This window comes from Callithrix jacchus, chromosome X (genome assembly GCF_049354715.1).
Source record: "Callithrix jacchus isolate 240 chromosome X, calJac240_pri, whole genome shotgun sequence".
Lineage (NCBI taxonomy): Eukaryota > Metazoa > Chordata > Mammalia > Primates > Cebidae > Callithrix > Callithrix jacchus.
In genome coordinates, this window is record NC_133524.1 from 133001480 (window position 1) to 133017409 (window position 15930).

Genomic DNA, 15930 nt, shown 5'->3' on the forward strand with positions numbered 1-15930 from the left:
TAGAAAATAGTCTCACTTGTGTGTTTTCTGTGCAAATGAAATAATTGCTATCTATTTACCCGTGTAAATTTCTTTTTCAGGGGGAGAGGAACAAATTAGCATATGTTTAAAGAAGTTGAGAGCTTAATTGAAACTCACATTTGGTACCTTTTTAGGTGGCAGAATTCTATAGGAAATGCCTTGGCAAAGGGAGTCACAGAGTGCCTTAGCAATGCTTGGGATTGCAGGCGTGTTGTCTAGGGCCGCCGCTGGGGAGGGAGACCGTGTTCACACGGAGGGAGTGGAAGGGATTCTTGGAATAATTTTTTCCAAACTCTATTTTAAGATTATAATTTTTAAAACAGCATATATCCCAAATGATAACACTGGCTACAATTCTATGAGCATATTGATCCTCACTTGCTTGAATCAAGGGAGGGATTGAATTTTAGGCACAAAGCCACCCATGACTATAACAGATAATTCACGGTTACCAAACTTGCCTGTACCAATTGACAATGCCATGTACGTAAGTTGTCTCTTGCTATATTGCTCTGGCCTCAAAAGTTGGTAAACTGTCTTGGACAAACCTCTTTAGGATCTATTCAGGAATTTAACACTTTTCTCCTAAAGTCAATTTAAACATTTTAAATTAACAAGGATTACTTAGGTGCCTGCTGATGACTAGAATTTTATAGATAGGAGGAATGGGAGGCCTCTAGAGGATACTACCCTCTCTAAAAGTGAAGGAGGAAGAGCCACAAGCGGCTGGAGAGGCTTCTTCATGACAACATAGTGGGCTCAGAGAAGCTGCTGCCTACAGGCGGGACCCCGGCTTTCCTGCACCCCTTTGAGCCTCTGCCCCACACTCTTACTTCGTGTAAAACAACTGCTTCTCACCTGCCTGCCCTATCACACCTCTCCACTCCATCGGGTCACTGCTCAGTGGCACAATAGCACTACCTGGCCACATCTCCCAGTATCCTGTCCCCTGTCTGGTGACTTGGCCAACATGGCTTTGATCCACTTTTCCTCCTCCCTGTCCTTTGTGAATCAGCACAGTGGTATATCCGAACAGGGGCCTCTACCATCTCCCCAGGGAGTCACTGGCCATCAGCCTTCTGGCCCTGAGGGGCACTTTTGTTCCTGGAATCATAGTTGAAGTATCTGTTATCTTGGTGCCTGGTGGTCAGCTGTGCTGAAGGCGAAGCTGGGTCCTGGTTCCCAGACCCCATGGACTCCAAGGCAGCATTGCACAGGTGCCTCTGGGTGCTGGGGCGTTTCTGGTGGTCATTTGTCCTGTCTGCTTGCCCCCGCAGGTCCCTCCAGCTATAAGGTGGGCACCATGGCGGAGAAGTTTGACTGCCACTACTGCAGGGACCCCTTGCAGGGGAAGAAGTATGTGCAGAAGGATGGTCACCACTGCTGCCTGAAGTGCTTTGACAAGTTCTGTGCCAACACCTGCGTGGAGTGCCGCAAGCCCATCGGGGCGGACTCCAAGGTAATGGACCTCCCCACATCTTAATGGGCAGGGCTGGGCTTCGGAATATCCTTTCCCCGCAACCATGGCAGCAGCGTCTGGCTGGGAGGATTTCCCGGCATCACTGTAGCCACCTTGAGGTCTCAAGGAAGCCTCCTCCACTCCCCAGGCCACAGTGGCCTGAGCTGTTTAATGTGGGGCTCGACCAGACGGGTGCCAAGGTCCTTGCCAGCTCTTTTGATTGCATTCTAAACATTTTAAGAATTGTGAGATTTTTATCCTATCCTATTACTTTTGTCCCTCTTATTACTCATAAGAACCGTCACTGTGGGGCCGTCCCAGGTGTAAGGGACTGTGTCATCTCAGTGGTCAGTCCCGGGGAAATCTGCCTTATGGGAGGGCTCCTGCCATTGCCCCCAGCACCCCTCATGGCAGCCCCCCGTCTGCTTGGTTTCCAGGAGGTGCACTATAAGAACCGCTTCTGGCACGACACCTGCTTCCGCTGTGCCAAGTGCCTTCACCCCTTGGCCAATGAGACCTTTGTGGCCAAGGACAACAAGATCCTGTGCAACAAGTGCACCACTCGGGAGGACTCCCCCAGGTGCAAAGGGTGCTTCAAGGCCATTGTGGCAGGTACTGCCCCCTTCCCACCCCGGGTTCCCAGGGAGGAGGCCCTAAGGGCAGATGTGATGTGGGCTTGCTTGTCACGGTGGGGCTAACGTTGCTCTGAGCTGCTTTGAGATCTTAGCATATATATGTACACATATACATACACGTATATATGCGTACACATATATGCTCGCACACACGCACACACTCGGAGACTAAAGAACACTGGCGAGAACAGCCTGTGGCAAGAGAATGAAGTGAACAGTATGTAGCGCTTTCTCATTTGGGCGTAGTAAGTGATGAAAGCATGCTTCTTCCTCAGGGTGTCATTGCGGGCCAGTCAGTCCCTGATTTAATGTCTAAGTGCACGCAGGGTATAGAGGTGGGGGCATGGGGGATTCAGGCATCGGATCCTAAAATAATAATTCTGGGGTCCCCGCCCATGACAGAAATCCCGGGTTGGCACAAGCACAATTAGAACACAGGTAGGTTAGTTGGAAGTGTGAGGCCAGTAACTGCAGGGCCTGCATCCCCTCACCTCTAGGGGTCTGGGGAGGAGGGCTGAGTGGATGCAGCACCCTGCAGAGCCTGTCAGTGGGGCCATCCAATTGCTTCCTCCTGCAGGAGATCAAAACGTGGAGTACAAGGGGACCGTCTGGCACAAAGACTGCTTCACCTGCAGTAACTGCAAGCAAGTCATCGGGACTGGAAGCTTCTTCCCTAAAGGGGAGGACTTCTACTGCGTGACTTGCCATGAGACCAAGTTTGCCAAGCATTGCGTGAAGTGCAACAAGGTATGCTTTCAAGGGAGTTCGGCATTGACCGCTGTTTCCAGAAGTGTTTGATGGTTTGCAGAGCACTTCCACACACACTATCCCATTCCATCCTCACGACAGTCCTGTGACGTAGGAATTATTATTCCCATTTTACAGATGAGGAGACCATGGATTAGAAAGCAGTGCCACAGCCAAGTCGGCTGTCGGTACGCATGCTCAGCTCCGTGGTGCGGGTGGCCCATACGGCCTGCCTCTACCACTTAGGGGCTGTGCAACCTCGCATAGGGGCTCGCCTTCTCCGAGCCTTGGTGTCTTCATCTGTGAACTGGGGATAATAATGGCCCCTGCCTCCCATGGCTGCTGTGGAGATTAAATGAGATATTGTATACCAAAGCGCCCAGCACGGTGCCTGGCACACAGTAGGCATTCAACAAAATGGTTGTTGAATCTGAATCCGGTGCTACACTCCCTGGTCTAGGCCATCACATCTGGAGGAATCACTTACCAGGATCAGCCCTGGCATGCCGATTGCTTTGTGTGTGTTACCTGCTCTAAGAAGCTGGCTGGGCAGCGTTTCACCGCTGTGGAGGACCAGTATTACTGCGTGGATTGCTACAAGAACTTTGTGGCCAAGAAGTGTGCTGGATGCAAGAACCCCATCACTGGTAGGCTAAAGAGTCCTTGCTAAGTCTGCCAGGCTAGGTTTTGCGCATGGTAACCATCTCTCATTTTCCTGTCGTCGGTTTCATCCACAAAGGCCCCCAGAGAATGCCCTTCTCCCCCTGCTATTGTCATCCCAAAGGTCCCCCAAGAGTTTGGATTCGTCCCCAGGCCAGGTTAGGCTTTGCAATACAGAACACTTCCTGACTACTGTTGACTAACAATGCCAAGCGTTCACAAGCCTGAGACCTGCCGGCCATCACCGGCAGGCAATGCTACGTTGCAGGGGGATTCTGGGGGGAGGGGCGGGAGGAGGGTAGAAAGAAGGGGGGTGGGGTAGGGTGGAGAAGGGTAGGGGAAGTGGGAGGGGAGGCCGAAGAGTGATAACTTGGGATTGTAACAACCCATAACTGAAGGCTAGTTCAGAGGTGACTGTTGGCAGGGTTTTTTTTTTTGGTTTTCTGTTCATTTGTTTTTGCGATCAGCAAAGCTAATCACTTCATTCCTCATCTCGCGGCCGCGATCCACGTGCCCTGGGCCCTTTCCCTTGCCTCCAATTTTCCCATCTCCCCGGGGAGCCTTGAAATGTACATTTGAGAAGACTTTTGCCATCCTCAGGGAAAAGGACTGTGTCAAGAGTGAGCCACCCAGTCTCTAAAGCTAGGAAGCCCCCAGTGTGCCACGGGAAACGCTTGCCTCTCACCCTGTTTCCCAGCGCCAACCTCCGGGGCAGGCATCCGGGTGGAGAGAGGACTTGTCCCTCGTGGGTGGTGGTTCTTTATAGAAAAAATCGAAGCTTAGCAGCTCCTCGAGGCCCGGTAAGTGCACACCCCACGAACAGCCCAAGTTTGCCTCCTGGTGGCCACTTTGATGCCATGGCCCTGACCTAAATCAAAGAAACTGGTTATGCTGGGAGGTCGGTGCGAGTCACAGGGCAATAGCGCGGTGGCATGGGAACGTGGGGTCTTTACATCAGGGAAGCCCTTGGCGGGGCTCCGGCTTCTTCTCAGGTCCTGGAGAGCCATAGCAGGGTTGCGGCGGCATGGGGGACAATGGCGGCGTGGGGGACTGTGCACGATGGAGTGGAGGAGGGGGTCTGGGAGCCAGGCAGACACTGGCTCTTGCGGTGCTTGTCGGTCTGTGAGTGGGGCAGGTCGTCATTTTATCTCTCTGAATCGTGGCTTCCTTACCTGTGTTCATTCAGCTGTTTTTCTTGTCTTCTTTTGTTTTTTTCCCAGGGTTTGGTAAAGGCTCCAGTGTGGTGGCCTATGAAGGACAATCCTGGCACGACTACTGCTTCCACTGCAAAAAATGCTCCGTGAATCTGGCCAACAAGCGCTTTGTTTTCCACGAGGAGCAAGTGTATTGTCCCGACTGTGCCAAAAAGCTGTAAATTGACAGGGGCTCCTGTCCTGTAAAATGGCATTTGAATCTTGTTCTTTGTGTCCTTACTTTCTGCCCTCTACCATCAATAGGGGAAGAGTGGTCTTTCCCCTCTTTAAAGTTCTCCTTCCATCTTTTCTCCCATTTTACAGTATTACTCAAATAAGGGCACACCGTGATCATATTAGCATTTAGCAAAAAGCAACCCTGCAGCAAAGTGAATTTCTGTCCAGCTGCAATTTAAAAAAAAAAACTTAGGTAGATTGACTCTTCTGCATGTTTCTCATAGAGCAGAAAAGTGCTAATCATTTAGCCACTTAGTGATGTAAGCAAGAAGCATAGGAGATAAAGCGCCCACTGAGCTGCCTCTCACGCCTCAGCTGGGACCCACCGTGTAGACACACAACATGCCAGAGTCGGAGCGGCTGCTCCAACTCACTGCTCACCCTCTTCTGTGAGCAGGAAAAGAACTTACTGACATGCATGGTTTAACTTCCTCATCAGAACTCTGCCCTTCCTTTTGTTATTTTGTGCTTTCAAATGACTAACATGAATTTCCAGAAAATTAACATTTGAACTTAGCTGTAATTCTAAACTGACCTATCCCCGTACTAACGTTTGGTTTCCCTGTGTGGCATGTTTCTGAGTGTTCCTACTTTAAAGCATGGAACATGCAGGTGATTTGGGAAGTGTAGGCAGACCTGAGAAAACGAGCCTGTTTCAGAGCAACATCGTCACCACAGATACTTCTGGAAGCTTAACAAAACTAACCCTGCTGTCCTTTTTATTGCTTTTAATTAAAATTTTTTTGTTTTTAATTGATAGTAAAATAGTTTATGGGTTTGGAAACTTTGCATGAAAATATTTTAGCCCCCCTCAGATGTTCCTGCAGTGTTGAAATTCATCCTACAAAAGTAACCGCCAAACTCTAGAGGGGGAGTTGAGCAGGCGCCAGGGCTGTCATCAACATGGATATGACATTTCCCAACAGTGATGAGTTGAATTCCTTGTAACGTAGTAGTTGTCTGCTCTGTGTCCCTGTGTTAATGAGGACTGTAAAGTCCCTTCTCTTGTGATTCCTAGGACTTATCCTCAAGAGGAAATCTGGATTTCTATCTACCGCTTTACCTGAAATGCAGGATCACCTGATTAACTGTATTCTACATTATTATATGACATAGTATAATGAGACAGTATCAAAAGTAAACATGTAATGACAATACATACTAACATTCTTGTAGGAGTGGTTAGAGAAGCTGATGCCTCATTTCTACATTCTGTCATTAGCTATTATCATCTAACGTTTCAGTGTATCCTTACAGAAATAAAGCAGCATATGAATAACCTGCCTCCTGTCTTTTCTTTCTGCTGGGTGGAATCACTCTAAGGTGATACTCCTGACCCAGAAACCCAAATGACTTCTTTTCCTTCCAGGATACACTCAGTTCAGTGCAGTTGTACAGAACATAAGAATTATAAACAAACCTGTAAATACCACATTTAATTGAGTTTTTTAAAAAAAAAAACAGAAACCATTCTGACCTGAAATGGTATTTCCCAGATTTTCACTGAAAAAGGATGACTTGGTTTCATTTGTCCAGGGGATTAGGGCGGGAATCCCTGAGTCCCCCAGTGAAGCGTGTTGCTGAGAAACCATCTCAGTCCCTGTCTTTTGGGTGCCTCCTTGCTGTGCCTTTGCCTTTGTGCCCTCTGGAGCCCAGGGTCCAGGTTGAGCGTGACCATCTCAACCACGGCTCCCTCCACTTGACAGCTGAATGAGATCTTTGCTGCTTCTTGTGGGCATGGCTCACTGAGGAGGCTGCCCCTTTGGGCCCATGCACTTCAGTTAGGGGGAACATGCAGGGATGCTGTGGGCAGAGGCAGGGGTTGGCCTGGCATTGAGGCTCCGCAGTTGCCGCTAGCCTAGTACCACACACCAGTGTCTTTCATTCACCTCTGAGGCTTGCGTTCTTGGGTCATCTAAACTGTGCCCACCCATGTGGCCCTTACGGCACAGCACAGGAGGCCCCATGCGACAGGTGCCTGCTGCACTCTCCTCCCAGTGGAAGGGGCTTCAGACCTTAATGGCCCCTTGTCAAACTCCAGGCAGAACTGGGTGGGAGGAGAGGGTGTTAGTCTTAACTGGGCCCCACGCTGAGGGTAATACAAGCAAAGGGCAGACGCCCTTTGGTGCTAACATTTGCCTTCTGAGAAGGGCACTGAACCTGTCAGCAAGAAACCATGAGCGCTTTCAGGAATGTGGCACATCCCCTTGTGTGTGTTTCCTTACAGAAATTAGCTGTGAAAACCTCGAAACCAATGAAGTCTATCTAGTCATCTGGGGCCCCAGGAAAATGAGTCTGGGTTGGGGGATGGAGAGTGGTTGCCCCCTCTGGCTGAGTTCCTGAGGCTACAGCAAGGAAAGGAGCCCCGTGGGGAGAGGGGAGAGGGGAGAGGAGAGAGGCCTGGGATGGAGAGAGGGGCCCCACTTCCTTCACTAAGGGCTTTGGCCCCAGCTCGCTCTGGATCCTACCCACATGTTGTTTCCCATTCCAGACTCTTCCTTACTGTGCCAGTTCCTTGCCCTGCAGTCCTCGGTGCACCCTCCTTCTCAGCCCCTTCCCACCCTGATGCCCCTCCCCATCTGCCCTAGATTCTATTCTCTGCACTGCATTCGTTTCCCTTACTCCTGCTATCCCTTTGCCCTTCTAGCCTGCTTGGCCTGCAAAACCTGGGTGGATGGCTTGAGCTCCGCGGAGGAAAAGCCATGCTGGTCTAAAATTCCCAGTCCCACCACTCTGCCACTTGGCCCAAAGTCCCAAGACCACCTCCACCACCCTCACCCGGGAGACTGAGGCCTATCTGGAGTCTGCTTCTAGCTATTGCTTGCTTTGTGATGCCTGCCCTTCACAGTTCTGCATCTTGTGAAGCACCTACACACGAGAGCTAACCCTCACGGCCGACACACACCATTGCTCCCATTTCCCAGATGAAAAAACAGAGAGGTTAAGAAGCTTGCCCAAAGTCCCACAGCTAGTAAGTGACAAGCCATACCCTGGGCACACCTCTAGCATATCACTCATGACACTAAATTGTCATACAAATATACACATCACAATAAAACCAGCATGCACAGGGCTCAGTACTTAGAAGGCACTTTGTTGAATACATGATTTTAAGAGTGACACCCATAAGGCTCAGGAGAAATGAGGGTAAATTTCCACTTAACAATTTGTCAGCAGAGAAACATTTTCTCCCACATAATGAATGGGATCAGAATGTCAAGAACCTCTCTGCTTGTGGTTAATGGGGTGGGTTCTGGCACCAGGCTACCAGGGCTCAAATCCTGGCTTCTCAGCCACTTTCTGGTCATAAGACCTTGGGCAAGTTACTTAACCTCTCTGAGCTTGATCCTTCATCTGTGAGACCTAAAATTTCTACTTTGTAGAATTCCATGTAGGGGATATAATGCAAGTGTTTAGTGAGGGGACTAGCACCCAGTAAAAGCACTCAGTGCTAGCAAAGATTTTGTCCCCAGCACTGAAAACACTGCTTTAGTGTCTGTGACCCACCCTGCAAGCCTCAAGACACTATGCCCACTCCCAAAGCAGTGTGGGGTGTTGGCCTGAGGGACAAACTTGGGTTTGAACACCAGCTCTGCCTCTTTCCAGTTGTGTGACCTGGAACAAATGCTGCTTGCCACACATCTTGGTGTCCTCATAGGCATAAATGAATACCCACACCTCATAGGGTTGTTGTGAGCATTGAAAATGCCTGGCAGGGCCCGGTGGCTCAGGCTTGTAATCCCAGCACCTTGGGAGGCTGAGGCAGTAAGATCGCTTGAAATCAGGAGTTCGAACCAGCCTGGCCAACATAGTGAAACCCTGTCTCTACTAAAAATACAATTAGTCAAGTGTGCTGGTGTGTGCCTCTGTAATCCCAGCTACTCAGGAGGCTGAGGCAGGAGAATTGCTTGAACCCAGGAGGTGGAGGTTGCAGTGAGCTGAGATCATGCCATTGCACTCCAGCCTGGGCGACAGAGCAAGACTATCTCAAAAAATAAATAAAATAAAATAAAACAAAATGCCTACCAAGTACCTGGCATATTGCACATGTAAATCTAACTACAACAATTACAACACAGTTGGGGAAATTCAAATTATTTGGGTGCCTAAAACCCATCTGGAAACACTGTAACTGGACTGGTGGCTGTTTTGGAGCCTGTTTCAACCAACCAGGCCGGCCAGGCACTGAGGGGGGTGGGGTCACTGAAAATGACAGGGAATTGCCCCCTGACATGATAAAATGTCATGCACAGCCTGCTTCTATGCCCTGGCTCCTTGGCCCTAACTGCTATTAGAGGTATTCGAGAACAGTGGAATCTCCGAACTGAAAAGGCTGCAGAGATTGTAGCAGAGCTCCCTCATTTGACAGATAAGGAACAGGGATCAGAGAGGAGCAACAACACACACAAAGTCACATGGGAGCTAGCAGCCCTCTCGGCTGGATTCAGGTCTTCAGGGGGCTGTCTGGCACTCTTTATGGTATTTCACACTGCATTCTTGTGCTTTTTAGGGACTGGAGCTGTTAAAAGCTTCATTCCACAGGCAGTGTCCACAATGACACAGGAGCAGAAAATGCACTGATCTGCAGAATCTGCTGCTAGAGGCCAGGGGTCTGTCCCTCCAGGGAGAGGACACCAGGAAGGGAAATGTGAGGCAGCAAAGCGTGAGGGGAAGGCTAGGTCAAGGGCCATCACCTTGGCCTTGTAAACAGGAACATCCTGGCAGACAGTTTCAATGGATGGATCTACAGAACCTGGCACCACACTTGGCAGTAAAGAGTATCCAGCTCAGATGAGACATATGGAGGTGATATGTTTGACAGGAATGAGCTGTGTCTAGTTTGTGCTGATTCAAAAGTATATAGAAAGCTCTAGCATGTTCAGTGGGGAATGGCTACCACCATTCTCATAAGCACCAGACCCCAAAGACTGGGGATAAACAAGGACCTTGCCCTATCAAAAATAAAACCTAGTAAAGCAGGGGTCCCCACCCCTTGGGCCACAGCCCGGTGCTGGTCTGTGACCTGTTAGGAACTGGGTTGCAGAGCAAGAGGTGAATGGCAGGTAAGCAAATCTTGATCTGTATTTACAGTGGCTCCCCATCACCTGCATTGCTGTCTGAGCTCTGCCTCCTGTCACAGCAGTGGTGGCATTAGATTCTCATAGGACCACTCACCCTATTGTGAACCACACATGTGAGGGATCTAGGCTATGCACTCCTTATGAGAATCTAATGCCTGATGATCTGTCACTGTCTACCCTGAGATGGGACCGTCTAGTTATAGGAATACAAGCTCAGGGCTCTCACTGATTCTACAATATGGTGAGCTGTATAATTACTTCATTATCTATTACAATGTAATAATAATAGAAATAAAGTACACAATACGTGTAATGCACTTGAATCATCCTAAAAGCACCACACTGCACCCACCAAAGGTACATGGAAAAATTGTCTTCCACAAAACCAGTCCCTGGTGCCAAAAAGGTTGTGGACTGCTGGAATAAAGCATGATTTAAGGTTGGAAACTAAACACTCATGGGCAGATCAGAACATTTGTTTTGCCAACTCACAGTAACGGTGATGTCATTAAGAGTATGTAAAAGAGCACAGTGAACTGCCTGAGCATGCAGAAACATTTTACTCAGAACTCTTGCTTAGAAACAAGAGAACAAGATGATTTGCGAATCTTCGAGACCTTCTGAAGCTTCCTTAATTTTTCGGTGTCACATCCTTTGCCAGGTTCAAGTCAGAAGCAAAAAATTTGAGGACTGATGGCCCAGGAGTTGAGTTATCCAAGTGGACGATGTATATACCTCCCAGGGTGAGAAAAGTTTACATATCTGACCAGAGGGAAAAATAAAAGAAAGATTAGTAGAGAAGATACTAGTCTCACAGCAACTTGTCCCTGGCCTCGCTTCAGGGCACATGCTCCTGGAGTTGCTGACATACTGGTGACCCTATATATGCCCTCCCCTTCCCCAGCTCCCGACCAAGCCCAAGGTGTTTCTCAATTTCAAAGAGAGCTTCTCAAGGAAAGAAAAACAAGGGGCTTCCGGTTTTGGGAACACAGGTTGAGGCTATTCCAAAGACCTCCCTAATATTCTGCCCTAAGCAAATGTTTGCGTGCTTGCCAAGCAACCCGCAGACCAGGAGCTAAGAGGAGTCTGAGATGTAAGTTTGAAAAGAACTTTTTTTTTTGAGAAAGAGTCTTGTACTGTCACCCAGGCTGGAGTGCAGTGGTGTGATCTCGGCTCACTGCAATCTCTGCCTCCCAGGTTTAAGTGATTCTCCTGCCTCAGCCTCCCAAGTAGCTGGGATTACAGGCATGCGCTACCACACCCAGCTAATTTTTATACTTTTAGTAGAGCCGAGGGTTTCACCATGTTGGCCAGGCTGCTCTCAAACTCCTGACCTCAAGTGATCTGCCCACCTTGGCCTCCCCAAGTGCCGAGATTATCGGCCTGAGTCGCCACATCTGGCTAGAAGTTATTTTTCATATCTGGCAGGAAATGTGGGACATAAAAATTAGAATCAAGTCATCTACTCTCTACTCTCTCAAAACCAGCTTAATGGAAGACTCTCACATCATTCCTGCAGACCCATAACTGTCTTCTTCTCTTCCAAAGCTATGTGGTGCAAAGACTGCCCTGGAACAGCTAGAAGGAGGGGAGGGGGTTTCGGGGTCAATTGCCTTTCAAGAAAAAGGTAGATGAGATGAGGCCCTTCCTGAATAGGATAAACAGGTTTGCTGCTTCTCTTGTCGTCTAAAGGTGTCTGAAGACTTTGGCGAGTTGTCATGGAATCCTCCAGATTTTGTTTGTGGCTGTCAGGAGAAAAATGTGACAAAGACAGTCTGGCGTGACTTAAAATATTGGTAATCTTATCACAAATATGCTGCTGCTCATAATTCATACTAACAGAGGATCTGTTGGTGGTATTGGTTTCATCTGCCTTTCTGATTTTTGTTGTACGACTGGTCATTCTTTTGGTAGATGGTCTGGAAAGAGACAGTTTGGTTAGAATCCCAATTATTCCCACACCAAGGCTCTATCCTAAAAGAAGCTCTGTCCTTTGATTAACTTCTAAGAAATGCCTTGGAATTAAAAAAATATTTTCCGAATCATAGAACAGGATGGCTAAAAGGAACCCTAGAGATCACAGACACACTGATTTTCAAACTGTATTCCAGAAAGCCCTTGGTCCCACGGAAGCACCAGGAGTAGGAGCAGCTAAGCACGTGGGACTCCAGAAACCCTGTCCCTCCCTCAGATTGGTCAAGGATGTGGCCAATGACATGTAGTGACAGAACTGGTGCAGGTTCTCTAGCTCTAGTGCTCCTTCCACATCACCGCCCCTCTCAGCAGACTCCTGTTCCTGTGGGCCTTGCAGGTGAATAGCATCCCTTTCCATGAATTGGTTCCTGCTTTCCTGACCTAACCTCTGACCTTGTTTTCTTACACTGAAAATGAGCATATTATGGCTGGGCACACTGGCTCATGCCTGTAATACCAGCACTTTGGGAGGGCAAGGTGGACAGATCACTTGAGCCCAGGTGTTCAAGACCAACCTGGCCAACATGGTGAAACCTCTTCTCTTAACAAATATAAAAAATAAAAATAAATAAAATGAAGATATTACTGTCACACTCAGAGTTGTGATAATTGAAACGGGTAATATAAAATGCCTGGTAGATAGCAATCACTCAGTAAATGTCTTCTTGCCCGGCTTTATGAGACAACATTAATCACTATGAACAAAAGTAAAGTTTGGAGCCAGATGTATCTGGAATTGAATTTGGGCTCAGCCCTTTAATAGCAGGATATTGAGCAAATGAAGCCCCTAGCCTCTCCACACCTCAGTCTCCTTGTCTTTATAAATGGGGATGATGATCCTTACCTAGCAAGGCTATTGTGGGGATGAGTTTATTTCTGTTAAGTCAAATACCTGACATCATGTTTGGTACAAACATGAGCTCAAGAGATACTATTATTTAGCATTCTAAGAATGTCAGTCATAATCCTGCCAAGTTTATTTAGATAAGCTGCCTAAGTGACTCACCTTGAAATTACTGCCTGTGTTGAAGTGTATTTCGTTCTTTTTGGTCTGAAGGTTTTTAAATCACGATTAAAATATGTCTTTGGCTCTTTATGGACCTGGATGTCACTGTCTTGCAGAAATACCAGCTTGGGTGGCATCTTCTTGACATTCTTAATTGACTTTTTCAATTTGGAAGATGGATCTTTGCCATTTAAAGTGCCTAGGGAAAAAAATCACAATTAAATATGGAGTTTCAATAACAAATTCAAGAAAAAGCGAAGGCTGTGACCCTTACGGCATGGGGAGGAGGTGACACCTGTCTGAAGGCAGGAAGAGTCAAGTAGTGGTACCCCCGGGAGGCAGGCCCAGCAGCCCCACAGCTGTTTTACTTTCCCAAGCCATGTCCTGGGCCACTGCTCAGCACATACACTCACCCTGCCCTCGAGGCACCAAGAGGCTACCTTTAAGGAACTTGTCGTTTTTACTTTGCTAGGAAAGAATAACAGGCCAGAGAGAAGAACTGCTCGAGATTCTTGCCCCTCCCCTGATCACTCACCTAGCCAATTCTGTTTGTGCATTTCATCTTACCTCTAATGTTACCTCCTACCTTCGGCTTTCCTCAATGCCCTAAGGCAGACTGAGAGGCTCCTACTGCTATGTTCTCATTGTATTTTCACCAAACTTCTTTTAACCCCATCATCTTGTGGCAGTATTATGGTTTGCTCATATGTTTGTCTTCCCACTGGCTATGGCTCCTTCGAGCTGAGGCCATGTCTTTCCACCCTTCTTCATCCCCAACACCTAGTAGAGGACCTGACTCCCCTGTTTAATATACACTGGCAGGAAAAATATGGACAAATCTTGTTTTCTCAAATGCCAATTACCGCTACCACAAAGTCGTTCCTACTCGTAAGGGAGTCACTGATACATTTGAGAGGGCATTCATATTATGGCATGGTTTCAATTTTTCTTAATGAAGTGGAAAGTGGAATTCCACCTATGGTCAATCATGGATGCCTTGAGGAGGTGAGCTATGAAATGCTGGGTCTCCTCACATTCAAGTGAGAAGGAGCTGATGTCTACAGTCTATTAGCATGATCTTTCAAATAATAGCAGCAGCAACTGATATTTATTGAGTTTATGTGTCAGACACTGTTCTTAGAATTACATGGATTTATCTTATTGAAATCTCATGTCCACTCTAGGAAAAGGACATTAGCTTCCCCTGTTTTCAGATGGGAAAACTCAGCACAGAAAGGTTAAGTGACCTGCCCAAAGCCACACAGCTCAAAAGCAGAGGAACACGTGGATATGAACCTAGGCAGTCTAGCTCCTAAATGGGGACTAACCTGACAGAAATATTTCATTCAATGAGTCTGTGTCACTTTCTTCACTGGTAGCCTCAGCCTCCTCATATGTGTCATGGCAGGGCGTTTCTGTGACCTATGATTAAAAAAGGAAATCTTGATTATGCCTAATATTCAATCATCCTGGTTTAGAATTTCAACGAAGTCAGATTTCAAAGCTGGATTGATGGCTAACTTTTGTCATTTCAATGAAAAGCTAAAAAAAACCTAACCTCTTTTAACTAGCCCCAAGAATCTACAAAGGATAGAGACAGGTACCCACAGCTGTGTCTTTTAGTTTGGAAAAGACGCTCGAGAATGAAAGATGTCTCTGGGCAGTAGCCAAGGGACTACAGCTTTGGGTTGGCATTTGTTCTATACCTTCTCAGAACCTTAACTAAGGTGGGATGGGACTAGTCAGTGAATAGCTAAAAAGTTTTGACTAGGTCGGGGGGCGGGTGGCTCACGCCTGTAATCCCAGCACTTTGGGAGGCCAAGGCGGGTGGATCACGAGGTCAAGTGATCAAGACCATCCTGGTCAACATGGTGAAACCCCGTCTCTACTAAAGATACAAAAAATTAGCTGGGCATGGTGGCGCGTGCCTGTAATCCCAGCTACTCAGGAGGCTGAGGCCGGAGAATTGCCTGAACCCAGGAGGTGGAGGTTGCGGTGAGCCGAGATCGCACCATTGCACTCCGGCCAGGGTAACAAGAGGGAAACTCCGTCTCAAAAAAAAAAGTTTTGACTGATTATTTTTTGGTGGTGGTGGGGGACAAAGTCTCATTCTGCTGAAGCTAAAAAGTTTTGACTAGACTTGCACTGGACAGAGTGCAGTGGCATGAGCATAGCTCACTGCAGCCTCAAACTCCAGGGCTAACGTAATCTTCCTGTCCCAGCCTCCCAAGTAGTTGGGACTACAGGCATGTGCCACCATACCTGGATAATTTTTAAATTTTTTTATAGAGACGAGGACTCACTATGTTATCTAGGCTGGTCTTGAGCTCCTGGGCTCAAGAGATCCACTCGCCTTGGCCTCCCAAAGGCTGGGATTACAGGCGCAAGCCACTGTGCCCAGCCTTTGGTTGCTGCTTGAGGTAAAACTCCCAATAAGTTGAACGAACTTTGACATGATGACTCCCAGCATTTTCTGGAAATGACATTTCTACTGTAAATTCTCATTTTATTTAATATAAATGAGCACAACTGGGTAATTACAAACAGACAAAACATCAGTTTTATAGCACAGAATGTAAAAAGCACAGAAGCTGGAGGAAAAAGGCCTTGAATACATGTGCCCCATCAAAAGACATGACGTTGGGGTAAACAAATAATTATGAAACAGACCACAAAAGCACTCATCATAAGGGAAAAAAGGATAAATTTGAGCTTGTTAAAAAGAAGAACTTCCGTCTGATTCATCAACAGACATTAGGGGAGTGTGAGGCCGACTATGGCATGAAAAAAGAAACCTGCAAATCCAAAGGACTCCTAACTAGTGTTGGTAAAAATGTCTACAACTCAATCAGAGAAAGGCAGGTAACAAAACAGCAAAACAAGCAAATGACGTGAAAAAGTTCTTCACCAAAGACAA

At 47.5% G+C, this 15930-nt stretch overlaps 2 protein-coding genes across 39 annotated transcripts in view; one reads left to right on the top strand and one right to left on the bottom strand.

Annotated features, from left to right (window-relative positions):
• Nucleotides 1-6231, top strand: part of FHL1 (four and a half LIM domains 1) — a 66037-nt gene extending 59806 nt beyond the window's left edge. For 11 of the 28 annotated variants that reach the window (XM_078364125.1, XM_078364123.1, XM_078364122.1 and 8 more), the window contains 6 exons: nucleotides 1299-1480; nucleotides 1918-2092; nucleotides 2693-2862; nucleotides 3323-3509; nucleotides 4123-4322; nucleotides 4743-6231. In XM_078364125.1, the coding sequence (XP_078220251.1) occupies nucleotides 1325-1480; nucleotides 1918-2092; nucleotides 2693-2862; nucleotides 3323-3509; nucleotides 4123-4322; nucleotides 4743-4826 (972 nt within the window). In that variant the 5' untranslated portion in view covers nucleotides 1299-1324 and the 3' untranslated portion in view covers nucleotides 4827-6231. The remainder of the gene's footprint in view (nucleotides 1-1298; nucleotides 1481-1917; nucleotides 2093-2692; nucleotides 2863-3322; nucleotides 3510-4122; nucleotides 4323-4742) is intronic. The other 17 variants (XM_078364130.1, XM_078364120.1, XM_078364129.1 and 14 more) reach the window with 2 other exon arrangements.
• A 4343-nt stretch (nucleotides 6232-10574) lies between these two features.
• The window catches only part of MAP7D3 (MAP7 domain containing 3), a 33316-nt gene continuing 27960 nt past the window's right edge, over nucleotides 10575-15930 (bottom strand). For 6 of the 11 annotated variants that reach the window (XM_078364115.1, XM_035289023.3, XM_078364114.1 and 3 more), the window contains 5 exons: nucleotides 14342-14435; nucleotides 13014-13212; nucleotides 11874-11952; nucleotides 11647-11778; nucleotides 10575-10795 (listed from right to left, as the gene is read on the bottom strand). In XM_078364115.1, coding sequence (XP_078220241.1) covers nucleotides 11650-11778; nucleotides 11874-11952; nucleotides 13014-13212; nucleotides 14342-14435 — 501 coding nt within the window. In that variant the 3' untranslated portion in view covers nucleotides 10575-10795; nucleotides 11647-11649. Of the gene's footprint in view, nucleotides 10796-11646; nucleotides 11779-11873; nucleotides 11953-13013; nucleotides 13213-14341; nucleotides 14436-15316; nucleotides 15487-15930 lie in introns of all 11 variants that reach the window. The other 5 variants (XM_078364118.1, XM_078364117.1, XM_078364116.1 and 2 more) reach the window with 2 other exon arrangements.